The sequence below is a fragment of the Gossypium raimondii genome, chromosome 13, assembly GCF_025698545.1.
Source record: "Gossypium raimondii isolate GPD5lz chromosome 13, ASM2569854v1, whole genome shotgun sequence".
NCBI classification, from domain to species: domain Eukaryota; kingdom Viridiplantae; phylum Streptophyta; class Magnoliopsida; order Malvales; family Malvaceae; genus Gossypium; species Gossypium raimondii.
The window spans coordinates 571,684-592,859 of record NC_068577.1 but is presented as its reverse complement, the minus strand read 5'-3'; the positions used below and the strand labels follow the sequence as shown (position 1 = coordinate 592,859).

General features: G+C 31.8%; 2 protein-coding genes and 1 pseudogene across 2 annotated transcripts; 1 reads left to right on the top strand and 2 right to left on the bottom strand.

Annotated features, from left to right (window-relative positions):
- Positions 1–3,322: 3,322 nt before the first annotated feature.
- On the top strand, positions 3,323–5,698 carry LOC105782571 (WRKY DNA-binding transcription factor 70). The gene is made up of 3 exons (XM_012607389.2): positions 3,323–3,810; positions 3,902–4,003; positions 5,119–5,698. The coding sequence occupies exons 1-3, from the start codon at positions 3,455–3,457 to the stop codon at positions 5,576–5,578; spliced, it is 918 nt and encodes a 305-aa protein (XP_012462843.1). The 5' UTR covers positions 3,323–3,454; the 3' UTR covers positions 5,579–5,698.
- A 5,345-nt stretch (positions 5,699–11,043) lies between these two features.
- On the bottom strand, positions 11,044–13,324 carry LOC105782570 (uncharacterized; annotated as a pseudogene).
- Positions 13,325–14,022: 698 nt separating this feature from the next.
- Positions 14,023–18,772, bottom strand: LOC105782569 (mini-chromosome maintenance complex-binding protein). Its single transcript, XM_012607386.2, has 12 exons — positions 18,262–18,772; positions 17,991–18,107; positions 17,142–17,186; positions 16,366–16,482; positions 16,084–16,242; positions 15,756–15,830; positions 15,535–15,648; positions 15,249–15,451; positions 14,996–15,131; positions 14,631–14,858; positions 14,491–14,558; positions 14,023–14,388 (listed from the first exon to the last, which is right to left on the bottom strand). The coding sequence occupies exons 1-12, from the start codon at positions 18,664–18,666 to the stop codon at positions 14,274–14,276; spliced, it is 1,782 nt and encodes a 593-aa protein (XP_012462840.1). The 5' UTR covers positions 18,667–18,772; the 3' UTR covers positions 14,023–14,273.
- Between the last annotated feature and the right edge of the window lie 2,404 nt (positions 18,773–21,176).

Genomic DNA, 21,176 nt, shown 5'->3' with positions numbered 1-21,176 from the left:
TATATCTGCGTTTTTTTCTTTTTTGATAACTCGGATGGGGCATAAGATTGCTCGGTATTGAATCCGAGCTCTTATGTCTCATAATATAATGTTTTTGTTGTTAGATTAAGAAGTTATTGAAAGTTGTCGTAAATTAATTTATATAAATAAATTATTAATTAAATACTTATTTAATTATTAATAGTTAAGGGTGAGTTCGGTTTAATTCAGTCTGAGTATTTTGAAATTTTTAACCATCTTTAATAATTTAATTCAATTCGGTTTTCAATTTTTCCATACTAATTTTGGGTTTTGATTTTTTGCGCTTATTTTGAAAATTAAACTTTTATGACTTTTTTAGATTATTTGACGAAATATCAAAGTCCTTTCATAAATATTTCTAAAAGTTAATAATTATTCATGTCAATAAAATTAATCAATAACTCTTATATGATTGTTTTTGAAAAATATTTTATAGAGAAATTCTAAGCTATTCTTATTATTTTAAATGTAAAATATTTGTTTAACATCATAAAAATTTAAATTAAATAAAATAGAATTCAATTTAATTCAGTTAACTACGATTTTTAACTTGTATTAATTTATATCCCAAACACCTCGGATCGATTTTCGATTTTTTAACTTGTATTATATATATATATATATCAAACAATTATTTGAGTAAAATTAAAATATTCCACTACTTAGGAAAATGATACTAATATTTAAGGATTTGTTGTCGTTGTTATTATTTATATTATTATTTAAGTTTTAATTAAATTGGTGTCACGAGTTAATGAAACACCAATTCGGTTAAGAAAATTGCAAAAATATCTTTTCATAATTAAAATAATTTATATTATTCGAGGTGCATTTTATTTTTATTGTATTTTATTTTTAAACTAACCTTCATGTTTTAAATATGTACTTTCCATGCATACATAAGTGATAAAATTTTTAATTATTATTATTGCCTTTAAATAAATTTCTAATCCAATAACATATTAGGTTATAAAATTGAAATTAAAACATTCTTTCATCTCACAGATATCACCTTGTCTTGAAATTTAAAATTTTTAATGTTGGGATCAACAAGGGACGAGATACGTAGGAGGATGTGGTGGTGCTAACGGAATTGGCCAGTTCACCTAGTGAGAGCGGAGAGTGCTAGGAATTAAGCAAAGGGGTTGAGAATGCAAAGGAAAGATATGAGAGCAATATGGTGGCTACATATAGAGGAGGTTCTGTGTTTGGTGGTACTAACGAGGTGAACTTGTAAGTATCTTTGTAATGGAATGCATTCTATCAAAGAAAAAGGAAGTGACTATCTTGCAAGGATGATCGACTAGGACCCTTTCAAAGTGATTAGACCCACGGGGGGTTTGGTGGCCTAAAGAGTCTTGTTCAAAACAGAAGAGTAGGTGCCAAACGAAAACTTTTCGTAGAAAGTAAGTGACTATCTCGCAAGGATGATCGACTAGGACTCTTTCAAAGAAAAAGGAAGGTCGACTAGAACCAAGCCTTCTAAGCCACTTTATCTCTTGGTGACTAGTCGATCGACACTAATCGAAGAGATATTCCTCAAATGTCCTGTTGTTTTGTCACGTATCCAAAGTCGAAAGAAGGCATAACAAAAATAATAATGATCTCAAAAATGAATTATTAGCATTAATTATTATAAAGAAAAACTATCGAATTACTAATTATTATAAATAATTATTATTTTAATAATTTTTTTATAAATAATTCTCTTAAAAATTAATTAAATGTTTGATTTCCTCAAGATCTAATCCATCTACTGTTTTACAAACAATAGCAATTATGACTAATAGTAGTCATCGATAATATGTTACTGCAACTAGTTAGGGTTGACATTTCCAATATATGTATAATAACTTAAACTAAAGGTGACTTTGGATATGCGTTTAGCTTTATTTTTGTCACGCGTTATAGTATCTAATCTCATCATCATTACTGTGTTTACACTAATCACAGGTAAACATACCGCTCCTCCAAAGTGTTCTAAATTCATTAATTTTTTTTTTGATAAATTGTAACATGAAACTCTTATCATTGAGTTAAAAAATTATCGCGATTTTATATTGAATCATTGATGTGATGCTTATCTTATTATTGTTTAATTACTTTTATATTATTTAATAAAAATATCTTCCAATTTGATGTTTAAAAAATAATTAAAATATTAGTTGGAGATGCTTTTATTTTCCAATATTTTACTACAACGAGATGCACGACCAGTTTCATTCATTGGTCACTTTCTGTCTTCTTTTCTCTTTGAAACAACTGGTTTTTTACAATAGGAAATAAAGGAAGAATCTTTGACCCAACTTGAAATTTTCATACATAAAATACTTCTTTTCTTCACTCTTTCTAAAGTTCAAACGATGGCTTCGACTCATAAAACAAGCACGTTGTTTTCCTTTTCTCTAAATATTTCTTGACCATAAACAAAATTCTTTTGATTCTTCTTTTTGGTTCGATCGAAAGGTCATTTATACTTGATATTCGAAGTATATGATTTGTTTCAAGGATTGTTGAAATTTGATCTTAAATGTGAGATGTTTGTTTGAGAATTTGATTTGATTTTGATTCAAAGGTCGTCGAACCATAAAAATAATCTATTATATAAAAAGTTTTAAAATATTAACTCGTTAAACAATAAATAACAATTTTGAAACAAGAAATGTTAACTATATTGAAACTTGACCTTATTTGATTCATTTTAATAGTACAAAGATAAATTGCACCCAGAGTTACTAAATTATTAGTAAATTTACGTTTTAGTTACTCAACTTCAAAAAGTTATAAAATGGTCTTTGAATTATGTGAAAGTTTTTATTTAAGTCATTGGGCTGTTAATTTTTTTTTAAAGTCTAACTAACAAGCTCTAAGACGATTCAATGATTGGTACGATTGATTAGTACTCAATAACAAGTAGAAAAATATATTTTAAATCCAAGTTGATCTAACGACCAATATCGAAAATTAGAGAATGATACTGTTTGAATTTTGGTTCACAAGTTCGTAACATTCAAAACTGAATGAAAACTTTCAATTAGTATAAACGATACGATCATAAAAGACCATACGACAATAATTTTAAAAGTCCAAAATTTTTAATAAATTTTTTTTAATAATTCAATCATCTATTTAACTTTTAATATTCAATTAAAAGAAATCTCGAATTTTATCCTAAGAAATCCCTACACCAAGATTAACAAAAGAAAAGTGGGGGAGATGTTGACATCATGCTTCCATCATGCATAAACGTCACCTTTAATTTTTGTCACCATTTAAAGTAAGTTCTCATCAATTTCTCCCCTCATTCCTCACATTTTCCTCCCCCTTTCAGTTCCTTCCTTATCTCCATTTTCTTGATATCTTGCATATATACACAAACACATACATTTACTGCATTAATAGCAGCAAAAAAGACCAAGAAAAAGACCAAACCATGGGTACACTTTCAGCTTGGTCAGAAAATTTATCAACCAAGAAGAAGAAAAAGGTGATAAAACAACTTGTTGAAGGCCAAGATTATGCCAACCAGCTTCAAATCCTTCTCCACAACAACAATTACAACCCTTCTCAACAACAAAAAACTGAACATCATCTCTCATCAACTAAAGATCAGCTTGTAGACAAGATCTTGTCATCTTTCAACCAAACACTTACTGAGTTAACATCAGTTAATGTTTCTTCTTCCCACAACCAAACAGCTTCTAACGATGACCAACTGGTAAAGTCTGAAGATTGTAGTGAGAGCCGCCGACCGAGACCTAAGGGCAAGAGAGGCTGTTACAAGAGAAAGTATATATACATTAGTTTCCTTTGTTAATATTTTTAAATGTTGGATTGTAATTTCTTACATGGATTGTAATGGAAATGGGGCTTATTGCAGGAGGGCAGAACAAGCACGGACAGTTGTTTCAGATACAACGCAAGATGGTCATGGTTGGAGGAAATATGGACAAAAAGATATCCTCAATTCTAAACACCCAAGGTAATATATTATATTATTTTTATTTTTATTTTATTCATTTTATTTCTCTGTTTTGTTTTGTAATTAATGAAACAAATGCACCGACAGTTTAAAAGTTAGGATTTGTAATGATGAAATTTATAATTGATGCTTTGAGGGTATATAAAAAAATATTACAATGGGTGGTTTGTTTTTTAAAAATGTAATAACGATATTTATTTTAAAATATAATTTTTTTTCTTTTAAATCATTCGCATTCTTGGAGTTCGAGATTTCATTTCAACACATATAATTAAAAAATTGATTAAAAAAATTATCTATTTAGTCTTAATTTAATTGATATTGGTATTGTTGTCAAGAGGATGTGAGTTTGATTACGCTTCAGCATATTATCCTCCTATTTAATGGTTGGGAAGAGACTATGGGTAGTTTTAGGCATTGTATCAAAAAATAACAAATATGATAAGAATTTCTAATGAGATTAATGTTAAAAAAAATATTAGCATGGGTATTTTTTTTATATTTTTCATTATTACTACTATTATTTTAAGGATTATTATTTGATATATTAATGGTAAAATTGTTTTAGTTCATTATTTATTTTAAATATCAATTAAGGACATATGGCTGCTTTTTAAAATCACTTATGGAATTAAAAATTTCACCTCCCGAACCCCATGTGTTGGCCAAATAATTAGGGTGTTCATCGTCTCAAGTGTATCCTGAGTTTGAGTCACACTAGTAGTGCTATTGTTAGGACTTTATCCTCTTCTTGTAATTCACCAAAAAATTCACTTTTCGTATATCATATAATTATCCTTCTTAATAAGAAAGAGTAAATGTAAAAATTATTTAGGTTTTAAGATTTAAAGTTCCAAAATTTTATAAAAATATTAAATTAAATTTTTAGATATCTCATAATTGTCTGTAACTCTAGATATTGTAAACAAAGTCCCAATATATCTTGTCTTGTAAGTAAATAAATGGAGTGAAAGAAACAGTTTAGTAAGAAAAGAAATGGAAAAGTGGCAAAAACTCAATGCTTGTGAAATATCATGTGACACGTCTTAATCAAGACAAAGCACATCCCACATTAAAGGAAGTTCACTAACTCTTTTTGCTCCAATTAAAAACAGGAGTTACTTTAGATGCACTCACAAGTATGATCAAGGTTGTCGAGCCATCAAACAAGTTCAAAGATTAGAAGAGGATGGTTCCCAAATGTATCGAACCACTTACATTGGAGCCCACACTTGCAAGAATCATTCGTTCAAGGCTCCTTGGATCATGTCAGATTCTGAATTTAGGGGAACTTGCATGGCCCCGATTGAACGGCACGATGATCGACGTTCTAATTTGGCCCCGACAACTCCGGTCGTAAAGCAGGAAACGAATGAAGAGATGTCTGGGACGCCGGACGATGTTACGGACTTGGATTCAGCCATGTGGAAGGATTTTATGGAGTTTGAATACTGCTCTGAGCCTGATGTGATGATCTCGAATGTGTATTCTTGCACTGGAATTAAGTTTCGAAATTTCGAAATGGATTTTGTGAATGGGTTTGAATTTGATGGAAGTGATGAGTGTGTGTTGTAACTATGCCTCTTTTCATATTCCATGTAATCAAATAAAGATCATTCTTGTTGAGGGATTTCCGACTCAAAATGCCGTTTGTCTGAAATCAACAGACTCATCAACAAATCAATTTTGCTCTTAGTTGGGGTTTTGTCTCTTAATTCTGATGAGAACTCAAGCAAAAGGAGGGGAGGCAAGCAGTCATTTCTAGCCCCTCTTAAAGCAATTTTTTAGCTTCATCCCTGGCAACGGGTTTAATAGAGCAGAAGTATTTGTGCCTAGTGTACGACCACCTATCAAAGAACTATGAACATTTGTGCTTGATAAGGTGTAAGACCGTACCCCACCACTTGATTTAACGACTTTTTAACACTTTATCATCGTGTGAGTCATGATTTTTGTTTTACCTCAACAATTGTTTTTGAATTTTATTATGATGATATTAAAAACGATACTTTTTTTTTAATAATGCCTTGAACTATTCATAATCCCTCTCTATTTCATATATAGGAGGGTAATTAATGCGTTTCATCGCACTCAAATCTAAATCTTTCTATATTGACAATAATACCCATACTAATCGAATTAAGTTTCAATCGAGAAAAATATAGAGACTTAAAAAGATAAAAGCAATCCAAAGATTTTTCAATCGAAACATAATATGTTGGATTTGAACAGCCTAAAAAATGCTTGAATTCAATTAAAGCTGTTGCCGCCCGACAAACATTAACTTTCAAACTTTAACGTGCAAGAACATTAATGGAGAAACAAATGATGTGGGTCAGAGGTGTTCTAAATGCATTGATTCAATGTTCATTTGGCATTACAAGTTGCTAGGGACAAGACAAGAGACAATTGTTCATAAGAAACCAATATAGTACTATCTGAACAGATCAAACATTGCTTGCATGTTGATGGAGGATGGCTGAATTAGACCGGTTTAAACATCGATTCATTCATCCAAGTTCGAAATTATTTTATCAAATATGTGAAAAGATGTGAATATTCATTCGAATTAACATGGATTTCTGATTTTCAAAATTTGAGTTAATTATAAATTTGACTAAATTAAAAAGTACAATTTTATCATATACTAACTTATAATTTTATTGATTTCGAATAGGTAAAAGTGTAATTTTTCATTTTAAGGAAATAGGTCCTTATTAGCCCGCCTGATGCTATCTTTAAATATGAGTGGACCCAGAGCGGAACTAGAGGTGTTGACAGTAGCTCCACCCTAAAATAAAAGATTTTCCTAAATCGAATCTAATCAAAGCATGCTCAAACTTGTACAAAGGAGCACAAAGAATAGGATAGTGCTTTCCTGAATTTTTTTTCCTAAAACAAAAGCTATGAAATGGAAACGTATGAAAAGGGGAAATGAAGAAATTATTGAAGGTTGTGAAAGGAAAGCCACAAGTTTAAAGGATATGAACCAACCTTTTTCTATGTCATCTCATGGGAGTTCGTGAATTTGTATTTCATTTTTGGGTTTTTTTTTATTTGAAAATAGTAATTTTTTTAAAGATGAATTTTATTGAATATCGCGACATTATTAGTAAATTTATATCATAGTCAATCAGTGTCAAAAATTATAAAATGTTACTGCATTATTTGAAAATTTTATTGACAACCCAATGACTTAAATAATTTTTTAAGTAGTTTAATGATTATTTTGTAATTTTTAAAGTTAAATGATCAACACATAAACTTACTAATAGTTTAGTGACCTTGGGTATAGTTTACCCATTTATTATTATTTATTAACATAAGTCCCTCTTAAAATAATGTGTTTTAGGGATATCTCAACATTTATAAATCTCGAGTTCAATGAATATATTATGTTGACAATTTTTTTGTATTAGATTGGAATCAAGTAATTATTATGAAATGATTAGAGTACCTTCACATTGATGGAATTACGATAGATTTGGAGAATATGGATGGCTATCATACTATAGATTTGTGTTCGAGTTCAGAGCATAATTCAGCAATTAGATATGCCAACCGCGTTGCACGTTGATGTTAGTTTTGATGTTCCAAGCTTTTGCTATAACAATATTTAAGATAAATTTATATTTATATTTCCTAAGTCATTTGGAGAAAATAATTATTGAAAATTTTGTTAAACATTTTTAAAGCATTTCAAAGACTTGTAAAAGTACTTAAAAACATGTTTTAAATGTGATTTAATTTATCTATATTCTTTGAGTCAATCCAAAATGTTTTTAAATGTTTTAAACTTATTTTATATAAGTCTAGGATGTAGTATCGATACCCTATAATCTAGCTATATCGTTACAACTAAGTCAATAAGAATAATTGTGAAACTCTGGGGGACCTCTACCTATACATCATGTGCAATGTATCAATACAAGTCTACGTCTACCCATACATCTTATGAGTTGTATCAATACAAGTCTGCCTGCAATGCTTCCAACGACAAGAAATTATCCCCACGGCTATAAACAGTCTCAAACTTTTTCCTTGTTATATATACACATCAAGAACACTTCAAGGCACAAAAGAGTAGATATGTTAAGAACCTATAATAAGATTAATGTTAAAAAAGAAGTTAGCATGGGTGATTTTTTTTATATATATTTATTACTATTTTTTAAGGATTATTATTTGATATATTAATGGTAAAGTTGTTTTAATTCATTATTTATTTTAAATATCAATTAAAGACATATGACTCATTTTTAAAATCACGTGTGGAATTAAAAATTTCACCTCTTGAACTCTGTATGCTGGCGTAATGGTTAGGGTGCTTACCGTTTCAGGTGTGGCTTGGATTCGAGTCGTGTTAGTCGTGTTGCTGTTAAGATTTTACCTTCTTCTTGTAATTCACCAAAAATTTTACATCTTGCATATCAGATAATTATCCGTTCTTAATAAGAAAGTTTGTAGTTTAAATGTTAACTCTCTATATTTTAAGATTTAAAGTTTCAAAATTTTATAAGAAATATTAAATTAATTTTTTAGATATCTCATAATTGTCAGTAACTCTACAGATTGTAAACAAAGTCTTAATATATCTTGTCTTGTAAGTACATAAATGGAGTGAAAGAAACAATTTTTAGTAAGAAAAGAAATAGTAAAGTGGCAAAAACTCAATGCTTGTGGAAATATCTTGCGACATGTCTTAATCAAGACAAAGCGCATCCCACATTAAAGGAAGTTCACTAACTCCTAATGCTTCAATTAAAAACAGGAGTTACTTTAGATGCACTCACAGGTATGATCAAGGTTGTCGAGCCATCAAATAAGTTCAAAGATTAGAAGATGATGGCTCCAAATGTATCGAACCACTTACATCGGAGCCTACACTTCTACTCTATTAAACTCGTTGCCAGGGATGAAGTTTAAAATTTGTTTTAAGAGGGGTTAGAAGTGACTGCCTGCCTCCCCTCCCTCTGCATGCAACTTTCCTTTTTTTTTTTTTTTTTTTTTTTTTGAGATTGTGTAGTCGATTGGTATTTTTATACTAGTTTCCATTTTTTTTTTGATCAAGCAAAAACTTCAAGAGCGATAAAGAACTCAATGTGAAAAGAAAAATAACTCAAAAATGTTAAAAAGAAAAATAACTTCAAACAGGTTTCCATAGATTATGTAGAGGAAAATTTTGAAACTTGTGTGATTGGACTTTGGTGGTGATTGGATGGTGAGAAGGGAGGGAATATAATTCATTAATATGAGGATAATGTGCTTTATCGCACTCAAACCTATGTCCTTCTATATTGACAATAATACTCATACCAATTAAACTAAGACTCAATTGGTAAAAATGATATCAACTTAATAATATATATATATATGCCAATGGGGTTGGATGAAATCAAAACCATGGAATTCAGAATGTTTAGCCATCCGTATTGCATTTGATCTTACGTGAGACAGGACAAGCGACACATACTTGTTGGTATAAAACAAAATGGATAGAATTGAACAGATGAAACAATGTGCAAGTGGAGGAGAATTATTAGAGCCCAAACTTGGACAAGAAGTAACCTACCGAATAGGGTACTGCTTTTGCAAACCCCCCTAATATCTGTAAAAGTAAAGAGGATAGTTGGCTGCAACTGCAAAGCTATGAAAGGAAGGCCACAAATTCAAACAAAACCAACCTTTTATCACCTCATCTTATGCATGTAAAATTGATTTTTTTTTTAAATTGAGTTAATTAAATCAAATTATTCAATTTTAAAATTAAAATTTATTTTATTTTACTTGACGGTTTTCAAATATATATAATTTTCTAATTTGATTTTGCTCAAATTCTTATAATTTAATTTGATTAAATTCGAAATTTATTTCACTTACTAAAAGAAATTAACTTAAAATTAATTGATTAAATAATCTTCATTATTTCTTTTCATTAGATTCTCCTACATTTATTTTATCATTCCCATGAATTATTAAAGACAAGGTCTCTTCATGAGTGCTAAGTGTAATAATAAACTTAGTCTTAGTATTTGAAAGATTCAATGTTTATATCTTTTAGTGGAGCCTATCATTACTGTTTTAAAATGGGGTTTAAATGTTGCCTGCCTGCTTTTCGGTGTCTTCTTTAAAATGGGTTGCACCAGTTCCCAGCAAAAATTACAGGGACAGAACAATGAAAAAAAAAATTTTGGTCTTTGATGTTGCAGATAAGGAATCACTTGTCTGCAATTGCCAGTAAAATGAACTGGATTTAGATTCGGATTGCATTGTATTTCCACAAGAAGTTTGGCAGCAATTAGAATACATAAGAAATTCAATGATATATTATATTTAAGAGTGGTGATGGGCAACATTCATACATCACAATCCCCATGTTTGCTATTTTGGTTTTTGCTTTTTTCATCACCCTTTGGGGCAACAATCATTTACCAAATACCAAAGCTTCAAAATCATTTAATTCATATATTTTAATTTGATCATATATGAATGTTTTTCATATAATACGTTGTGTTGTATTGCAGGTCAATCTGTGTATCACATTCATGTCCACCTCCTTGGAGGGCGCCAAATGAGCTGGCCTCCAGGCTAAATAAAGAAGTTATAGTTGATATAGGTATTTCATGATAGTGTGCATTGTATGTTTTATGGCCTTGCTGATAACTTCAATAACGAAAGCCGACATGTGGGCTTTCATCGATGATCAATGAAGTACGCTCTTGAATAGGGAAAACCTTGTGAAATGCATTGCTTGGAATCTCAACGGGGCCTGTTTAAAGTTCCCCAACTTGATGCCTATTTAACTGGTTTTCAGTGCATCAGAAATATGAAGTCTTAGGTCTCTGACCAAGATCTTACTTGAGAGATGAAATTTGTTAGTAGAGCAGCTGCACTTAATAATAGACATAACAAACTGTTTGAAAATTTTCTACATCTTTCTCTGCATTGTTTTTACTTTTTAGCAAGAGTTGTTAATTCATGTGGGATAAATTAGACCTATCTGAGTGAGATTAATGTGGATTAAACTTAAAGCTAATTCAGCAGGCACAATTATGCATGTGTATATAATAAAACCCTGTTTAGTTAACAATGGAAGTTCAATAAAACCCTATTTGGTTAACAATGGAAGTTTAATGACTTCCTGGCGAATGTCAAATATCCAGTATGCCCTCGAGTTTCAGCAGATGGCCGGGCCATGATCACCGGAGAACTTGCATTGTCCCCCACACTTGCTTCCCTTGAAGGCTGCCTCCTCTTGCGTGGAGGGCACGCAGTGGAATTACCATCATCGACCTTCGAGTGATCCATTTTCCATTCATGGACTTCATACGTTCGGAGCAGTATTTCAAAGGTCCGTATATCTGTGCATATTACAATCAAAGTTCATGATGCTTTTAAAAAAAAAAACTGCTTGAACAAGATAGGACAACTCGTTTCTAATATGTTACCTGTAAAGCCAGATCTAAGAATTTCACATGAACGTTGCACTTGTTCAATGCACGGTGAGAAGGAACACAGAGTTCCATCTTGTTTCAACATGTTTCGAGCTGAAGGAATGGCTAGCCAAGGTTGCGGGAGGTCCAAAAATACGGAATCAGCCAACCCAAAAAACTGATCAGGAAATCCCTCACCCTGAATATCTCGGACTCCCACAGTGATTAAAGTGTTTATTCCAGTCCTCTCGAAATCCTCTCTGTTGAAGGAGTGAAAAATCGTAAAACATTCCTTCTTTTGCAAACCAACACATAGAAGAATCAAAGAAAAAAAAAAACAACCATCCTTGGATCTTTCTATTATCAATTAGACAAACAGAAACCATATAATGGGATAAAATATGCATCATAAATGAGTCCTAAGCAAGGTTCCATGAAAGCAACAGAATGTCGATCAAAGAATACATGAACCTAAACAGACTTCTGAAATCTACCTAGAATTCAAGCTCAACCTAAGCAGTTACTAAAATCATATTTCATGACTCGAATCTTTGAAACCAAAATTTCATAACAATGCACTCAACAATGAAACTAATAAAGATCTGTAAACCGAGACAATTAGAGACAATTAAATATCACGGCAACAAAATTTAGATCTATGAAGACATCAACTCGAGATAACCCAGAATTCAAGTTCAACCTAAGCAGTTACTATATCATATTTCATCACAATGCACTTTTGCAAACGATAAACATTAAGACTTACCTAGCTGAGGCAGCCCTCTGTTCATGGAAATCAAAGGTATACACATGTCCCGTTGGAGCCACAGCCCTTGCAAACGATGTTGTTAATGATACCGGTCCCGGATTCAAGAACCAAACAACCCGGAACTACTTCCAAGTACATAATCACAAAGCTAATATCCGCAATATAAAGAATCTGAGTCCTATGACTAAGAACCAAAGTCCATAACTCCGGTGTCGGAGCCAATAGGTAAACGAATCCACCTTTGTTGCTGAAAACTTTGGAACCAAATGGCTTCCCGATCCAATCTGAATGTTTAAATACACCGAAACGATTTTGAAGAATCGAATTCTCACAAACTTTAACAGCTTTCATAGTATCATGCCTCTCATATACAATAATCAAATCTCCATCTCTAATGCAACGATTGAAAGATATCTTCGTCGAGGAATCCATAAGCAACATACTAAAAAGATGGAAACACATTCAATTGAATACACAGCTGAAGTTGGACTAATATGCAATTTCTGTACCAAAATTTACTCCCAAAACAAAAATATTTACCGCATACCCAAAGTACTATTAAGAATAAACTTTCATCTATAATACGAGGAAGACCCTAATTCATTAAAATATATATGTATATAAATAGGAAAAGAGTGTAAGATGAATGACACTAAAACAAAAAGCACCAGACCGAGTTCTGACATTAAACCCCACTGAAAAATAAGTAAAGAAGCAGTGATCTGAAAACTAAAACAGAGATGAAAAAGGCAAAGACAAACTTGTTCTAAAGTTGAAAACCCAAAAAACAAAAAAACCCGCTGAAATAGAAAAAGAAGCAGTGATCTGAAAACTAAAACAGAGATGAAAAAAGCAAAGATAAACTTGTTCTAAAGTTGAAAACCCAAAAAACAAAAAAAAACCCACTGAAATAGAAGTAGATAAGCATAGATCAGAAAACTAAAAAGGACATGAAAAGGAAAAGACAAAGTTGAAGTAAAGATTCGTACCTGAAGTGACTCTCAGTTGCTCTCACCAAAATTCTCTTCCTGTTGTCCTGGGTGCGTGTTTTTGCCTTTTCGGCCTATAGTGAAATTTTTTGCTTCTAATTGACTGACTTTTTAACCTGTTAATATTAAAAAATATTTAAAAATTCAAATATATATATATATAAATCATAAAAATTAATATAAAATACATATAAATTGTGATATTTAAAATTTTAATATTTTTATTAAAATAGCAATTTAACACTAAATTTAACTCAAAAATAAAAAGACCAATTTGAAAAAAATGTAAATACTAAATGTCAAATTTATTATTACCTATATATTTTAATTTTACTAACCATTCATAAATAATTTTATTGTTAGAAAATTATATCTAAAAATATAAAAGAGAAAATAACCTAAAATTTTGAATTAAAAAGGAAATGGATATTTTAATTTTAATTTGAACTGATACATATTAAATTGCATCAAACCTGATATTTTGGTTATGGTGGATCTGATTTTCGTTTATTAATTAAATAAAGTTGAAACTAATTCAATAAACTTTTCCTGCAAAAAGTTATAACTTGTATAATTAATTCTTTTAAAGTGGAAATTCAAAGCAGATTGTACTATTTTACAATTGTGAAGGAATCCCCTAGGTGAGAATTGACTAGGGAGAGCTAAAGAGGGCTCTTCTCCTATCCGTCACTACCCCAAAATCGAAGATTTTTTTAACTTTAATTAAGGAAATGAGTTATTTTTAGGAGAGAGTAAATCACAGGGACAGAAAAATGACAATAAAATTTTGGTCTTTGATGTTGCAGATGAGGAATCACTTGTCTGCAATTGCCAGTAAAATGAACTGGATTTAGACTCGGATTGCATTGTATTTCCACAAGAAGTTGAGTTCAACTTTGGCAGCAATTAGAATACATAAGAAATTCGATGATATATTATATTTAAGAGTGGTGATGGGCAACATTCATACATCACAATCCCCATGTTTGCTATTTTGGTTTTTGCTTTTTTCATCACCCTTTGGGACAACAATCATTTACCAAATACCAAAGCTTCAAAATCTTGTGGACTTTCGGATTCTATTTCAGTCTCTCCCTCCTTAGCCTCTCCATTTCTTTGGCCATTTCCCAATGTTCCTTTGACAAACTGGTTTCTCCGAAACTTGACGATATGAGCCGAGCCATCGTCAACCATCTACATATCATAAATATATTCAACTCATTTTTAAGTTCAATGCAACATCAAAACGTATAATGTCTGCTGCTAATACAGCATGATCAAAGCTTTGTTACTTACCTGCTAAAATCTCGACTTCCCAAGCTCCGATCCATTTGTCTTGCTGCAACCAAATCATCTTCTACCACCTGCAAGCCACACATCCATAAGAAAGGGCAATGCAAGTGTTCAGCCGACAAATGCACAAAACCAAGTCATACCTTCTGTATTTCTGATCCAATGGAATGTGGTAATGATCTAACAGTAGCCAAGTACCATCTCCAACCTTCTAGTGCCTCAGCAACTGGCATTTCAGTGGATTCAAGACAAGAAGGTTGAAAAGGTACAATAACATCAGCAGGAACAATATTAGATTTCCCCTCCGAGAAGATAAGTAACTGGACATCCGTTGCCATTTCCACTTTATAGTATTGAAAGTCATACTCCACCTGAAACACGCATATTTCAATTTTGAGTCACTTCAAACTGAGATCAGACCAGTATTACTCCGGTATACTTCCAATATATAGAACAAAATCAAAACCTAACATGCACACATTTTCCAATAAACAAAGTGGCAACTTACTTTTTGAAACTCGATGAGATTTTTCAGCAACTTTGTATTCTCAATTCCAGTAGAATTGAGGCTTCCTGATTCTAGTCGGGTCTCGTCTACCATCAAGTGTGAGCCCTCGGGTAGCTGAAGAACGCCAGGAACCAATCTAAAACACAAAGTGAAGCTAATATAAATATTGAAAATTTGATGGTTACTAGATGCTTTCTTAATGCTTGCAGGCATTAACTTTCCCTAGTTGCAGGGATATGAATAAAAGGGATACCTGTTGGCTTGATAATCCTTTTTCGGGGCAAGCGAGGCAATGTTCAGATATTCCAGTGTGAGAGGCATGCAATTCGTGAATGGTAGGAGGTTTTTGAATGTATCACTAAGTCGAGTACCAAACACAGATACACTTTCTTTGTTTAAACCTGTTAGATTGAGTGACAGCTTCCCCACTGCAACATCATCTACTCGAGCATGAACCTGCACAACCAATCTTATCACTTTCTCGCAATCTAAGATGGGAGTTGAAAGTAATAGTTTTCAACAAAACATAAGATTTTTACCTTGGACAGAAGATGCAACAACACGAAATGAGCAGCTACCTCATCATTTCCAAGAACAGCCGTAAGATGCCTGAACAGAGCTTCCCTTGTCTCTTTCACCAAATGTGGCTTTGGCTGTAAGAATGAAGATTAAAAGCACATGAGAAACCAATAGACGACTGAACTACAACTAGTCAGCGTGAGGGAAAGTGCATGATCAATAAATTTCTCCTATAATTTACCTGTATTATTGGGGAACCTGGCAGAAAGTCCTGCACTGCAAGCTTCCTATGTATAAGACAGTGCAAGCGAGGGACCTGCAACAGGAACGAGTGGGAAGACCGAACAAGACCAGAAATCAAACCAATTTATTACAAAAAGGCATCATTAACTTGTACAGCATGTCAAGATACAAATATCCCAACAATTGTTCATTTTAGTAGTCATTTTATGCAATAAATTCGTCCAAAAAACTTCAGTTTCATTACCAAAAAAATTTTAACTGATCCCAAAACAACCTGTGCTGATAATGAAGCCACAAATATTTAACAGCTAGAAGCAGATAAATACCTTATTAGGGGGCAAATGGACCAGGGCATCATCATAGAAACTATTTGATAACTCATCATTGTCATCTTTCTCAACTGCAAGCTCTGAATCAAAAGTGAGGACCCCAATAAATTCAAAAACATCATTCAGCTTCAATTCTGATTCTGGAGAATCATATATCTGCATTATCAGAACAGAAAATAATCAAACTTGGTTGAAAAGGGAAGAATAAAAACATTCATTTATAGACCATTTCGGTAGATCTGGACGTATAATGGAAAAATATGATATGAAGGGGTTTACCTTGACTAGGCAAGGAAGGTTATCTTTGTCAACAGATTGAAATGTACTTGTGATAGAAGAAGAGCTTGTAGTTTTAGTATCCCTGGATTGTGAAGGGGAAGGAAGTCCATCTTCTCTCTAAAAAAAATGGAAAAAAAAATCTGGTAAGTACAATCGTCCTTCTGAAATAGCATGCAAGATAACATTAAGAAAAAGGGACAAGAAGCAAAATTCAACTGACAATCCCAAAACACTCCTCGTACTCCTGAGAAATGTGAAATTCGGCCTCCAGTTCTAGTTTTACTAAATGTGGTAATTGAAGCCACAAATTTAGTCTAATTCAAAGACACTTAATATGCTCATGTCACAAACTAATGTCAAGCACAAGACAAAAAGGCAAAACCTCATATTCTATTCCATTTTCTTTCAACCACTCAATTCCGGTAAAAGAAATTTGTATGTTTCAACATTGCAAAAATCCCTAAAAGCAAATTGTGTAACAATGTGAAAAACAAGTTAAGATAAGGGAATATTCACTAAGGTTTGAGAACGTTCTCGAATGCTCAGTAAAAACATGTGAATTTCATGGGATCATCCATGGTAATTAGCAAGGGACCAAGAAGACATACTGCTCCAACTACAACAATAATGACAACGCAGTATACCGTTGAATGCAGTGATCTTTAAGCTCATATGATCAACCAAAAATCAAACATCATACCACAGTCTTCGATCATAAAAGCTAAAGTATTTATTGGATATCGACAACAATGGAACTAAATATTTGGGTTTCTTACCATCTTCTTGGTAATTGGAGAGCTTTTAATCTCATCATCAGGAACCTGAAATATACAGCATCCATGTTTAGGTAGGCAAACTACAAATACATTAAAACCCAGTACTAAAGGAACCAAATAACTAGGCATTGTTCTTGAGGAGTTCTAAATGTTCTAACCAAACAACTTGACTTAAACATACCATACCCTTCACTAGAAACATTTTCACCTAACCAAGTATATAACCAAAATGCTAACTAGTTTAGGGCAAAAACAAACACAAATTATAGGCAAGATCATCACCTCATTTTCAGAACACATAGTATAGAAACTAGCCTATTCTTATGATTGTGTCAAGCTATGTTGCTTAGGCTCTATTGTCCGAATCATTGACATCGAGATATGTACTCCAAGGATTTCCAAACATGGAAAACCTTAGAAAAGTCTAACCATTCATGTGCCTGATATAGGGACAGCGTCAAGGGGGGGAAGGCAGGGGCCCTGCCCCTCCTCCCAAATGGAAAATTATTATTTTAGTCACTTGAACCATTAAAATTATAAGTTATTTTAATGGTAAAAATACACTTTACCCCCTCTCCAAAGATGAAAAATTTATAGTTTAATCCCTTAAATTCTAAAAAAACAAGCATATACAAAGATAAAATTGTACTTTGACCCCTTTAAAATTTTATAATTTAATTTTGAACCTCCAAAAATAAACTTCCTGCTTCGTCAATGACCATATACATACCTGAACACGACACTCAAAACCAAGTCCAAGTAACACAAGTTAAAACAATGAGAAACAATGAAAAGAACATATATACATATTTATATATGTATATAAACGGTAGAGGTAGCAAGACCAACCAAATCCATGGGATCATTATCTTCGTCATCCATCCTACGCCGCTTCTCCCTGGTTTGAGATGACCAATTAGGTTCCATTTCACTAGAAGGTTCAGTCCATGAATTCTGTCCTGGGACCTGAAGAAAGGATTAAAATCACAACTAGTGAACAATGCAACAATGGAGTATAAAACAACTTTAAACCATGATTTTTCCATCAATTGATCAACATTTAAACACTAATCCCTAAAACCCAAAACCCTAAAAAAGTTAAAAGTAGAAGAGAACTAACAGGAACACAGTAGAGCAAGCGGCGTTCCCAAATACACATATCAGGAGAGGAACCCATTGGGTATTGAGAAACATCCATGAATTTGTTGGTCCGCCATAAATTTCCATCCTTATAAGCGCCGGCATAGAATTCATTTCCCAACATGTCTTGGATCATACCACGGTAACGGACAAGACTGTTGGGTTGAACCCATCTTAATGTTTTGGGATTAAGGATGGGAACCTGGGAAAGCCCTGATTCTTGGAAGAGGAAGTGGCGGAAGAGTTCAAGGGCACCCCAATCTTTGCCGTTAAAGGCGGAGGGATGGGTCGAAGGAGTCTCCAATTCTGACCCTATTGCCTTCTCGAATGCTAATCGGACGGCTCCTAGGGGATTCGCCAAGCAATCGTACGGTGGACCTCCCATCTCTCTATCTCTCACTCTCTCTGTTTGGCCGATTGGCTTGAGGGATTCTCAGTTCCCGCGTTAAAAGGGAGAAGGTAGGTGGGTTTTCCCGCCAGTTCTTCCCGCCATTTCGGCAAGCGAGGGCCTGAGGGTAACCATGTTTATAACAGTCCAAATATTGGTGGAGCTTGGCCCACGTAATGAAGAAGGAAGATGGGCTAGAGGACATTCCACTGTGTTTAATTTTCAACGATCTTTTTACAGCCAAACCATCAAGCCATACTCGGATCGGTTGGATTGAAAAATCATTATTTTTTCAAAAAAAAAATATAAAATTAAAATTTTGATTTAACTATCAATTTAATTAATTTTAAATTTATTTACCATCTAAAAGTACATATTTTTAATAAAATATTTTTCAATTAAATGATAAATATATTAAAATAATTTAATAATAAATAATGTATTGTGAGTGGAGGGATAATAATAAATAATGAGGTGAAACTTGCATTATTTAATCACAAATATTTTATCATGTTCATTATAAGAGTTCGCATTATAATTTAATTATAAAAAATATATTTTTTATTAATTTTTTAAAAAATAAAATGGGCTGACAATTGGGTTTGGCCCGGTATGAAAACATTTTCTTTAATGCTTTTATTTTGTCATGGGCTCGAAAATAAATTCTAAAATCAATTAAGTTTTGGTTGAAAAGTGCGATCAATTGAATTCTTAATACAAAAGTAATAATTAATTGAACTTTTGAAATTGTCATTTCCGTTAAGACTCCTGACAAACTGTTAATGTTAACATGGCGAGTGTCGAGCAGGTGGCACGACAATTGACGTAAATGGCTTAATTAATTTTTAATTATTTTAGAAGAACTTAATTGTCTTTTAGGGATTATATAAAAATCTCAAGAAATTATACATGTTTTTAAAATATTAAAATACGACGGAAATGCTAAAAAATTATATAAAATATTTAAGATAAAAAAACAAAAATATTAAAATTATCATAAATATCAAATTTTAAGATTAAATGTTACTTTATTCCTTATATAAATTATAAAAATATATTATACATTTTTTTATAATCAATCTCTTCTAACAATGTAAATTCAAGTAAAAGTATCATGAAAGTTTTTTACTAGGAATCGATTGTATTTTACCCATTTACTTAAAAATGAGCAAATAGTCCCTATACATTAAATTAGAGAGCACACTAATCATTTCAGTTAAAATTTTTATTTATTTCTAATGCTAACAACTGGTATGGCTAACGGAATAACTAGACAGTTACACATGGCATACCATGTTTACCTCATATCGACATACAAAGACTAATTTTAATAGTAGAAATAGATAACTTTACTTGTGAAATTATTAATAATGCATACTAGTGACAACTCAACAACTAACCAAGTGCAGAGATGTGGCATTGATTTGAACACACCATCAAAACCGTTAATATGTTACAATAATATTGACTATATTCCCACTAAAGTCAAATCAAAATCCTACCCAACTTTTCATTTTCTTTTGCATTATAGTCCTTAGGAACTGTCTTTTTGCCGCTCAAGAGACAAAAGGTAAAGTTGCTCTTTATTCATATATTAGTCCCTATACTTTGCGAAAGTTATAAATTTAATTCATATATTTTAATTTGATCATTTTCAATCTATGTACTTTTCAGTTTTTGAAATTTCAGTCCCCACCAAACGATAACTATTAAATTCATTAAGTCGTGTTATTTCTAAACTATGATACTCCAAACATATATTATCATGTGTAATGCTATGTCAATTTGTTATTTCCATATATTACTTAGTAAAAATTCAGTTAATGGATTAACCACTGTGATTTGTGTTCAAGGTTGAAATTTCATAACACAACAAGTATAAGGACTTAGAATGATCCAATTAGAGAATATGAACCAAATCTTCAACTATACACATAGTTCAATACTAGTAATTGAATTTAACTACTACTGTTTGGGTTAGGACTAAAATTTCAAGATTCAAAAATATAAGAACTAAATTTGAACTTTCGTAAAATATAGGGACTAATAGTAAAATTTAAACTTTTTCATATTCCCAAAAATTCCTCTTATTTTTCAATTAAGGGATTTTATATTTTTACTTATATTAACAACTTAAAAAATTATAATTTTAGGTTAATTTTTTAGCAACCCATTGAAACAAGGGAAAAAGGACTTAATAGGCTTGATTTGAGTTGATTAACTTAATCAAACTATATATAAAAATCATTGATATTGTTGATACACGATATCAATGAAAATGAAATAAGAGGAAATGGGAAAAGAAATAGAGCAAAAAAGATCGAAAATGAGGTCTCAATCATCCCCCACAAGAGAGTATACATCACTCATTCTTGATTTCTGTTGATATCGTGTATCAATATATATATATATATATAATACAAACCAGATAAACCCACTATTCACCACAAATTTATTCCATTCACCCTCACAAATCACATTAATGTATCCATCATAAAAGCATGCAT

Bases quoted from the DNA above. Each gene is read 5' to 3' on its own strand.
- LOC105782571 (XM_012607389.2), top strand. From the start codon at position 3,455: ATGGGTACACTTTCAGCTTGGTCAGAAAATTTATCAACCAAGAAGAAG. The intron at 3,811-3,901 runs GTATATATACAT...GGCTTATTGCAG, and splicing joins AGAGGCTGTTACAAGAGAAA to GAGGGCAGAACAAGCACGGA. The intron at 4,004-5,118 runs GTAATATATTAT...AATTAAAAACAG, and splicing joins CTCAATTCTAAACACCCAAG to GAGTTACTTTAGATGCACTC.
- LOC105782569 (XM_012607386.2), bottom strand. From the start codon at position 18,666: ATGGGAGGTCCACCGTACGATTGCTTGGCGAATCCCCTAGGAGCCGTC. The intron at 15,831-16,083 runs GTATTTATCTGC...TTCCTGTTGCAG, and splicing joins TCCATTTGCCCCCTAATAAG to GTCCCTCGCTTGCACTGTCT. The intron at 15,132-15,248 runs GTATCCCTTTTA...TTTGTGTTTTAG, and splicing joins AAGGATTATCAAGCCAACAG to ATTGGTTCCTGGCGTTCTTC.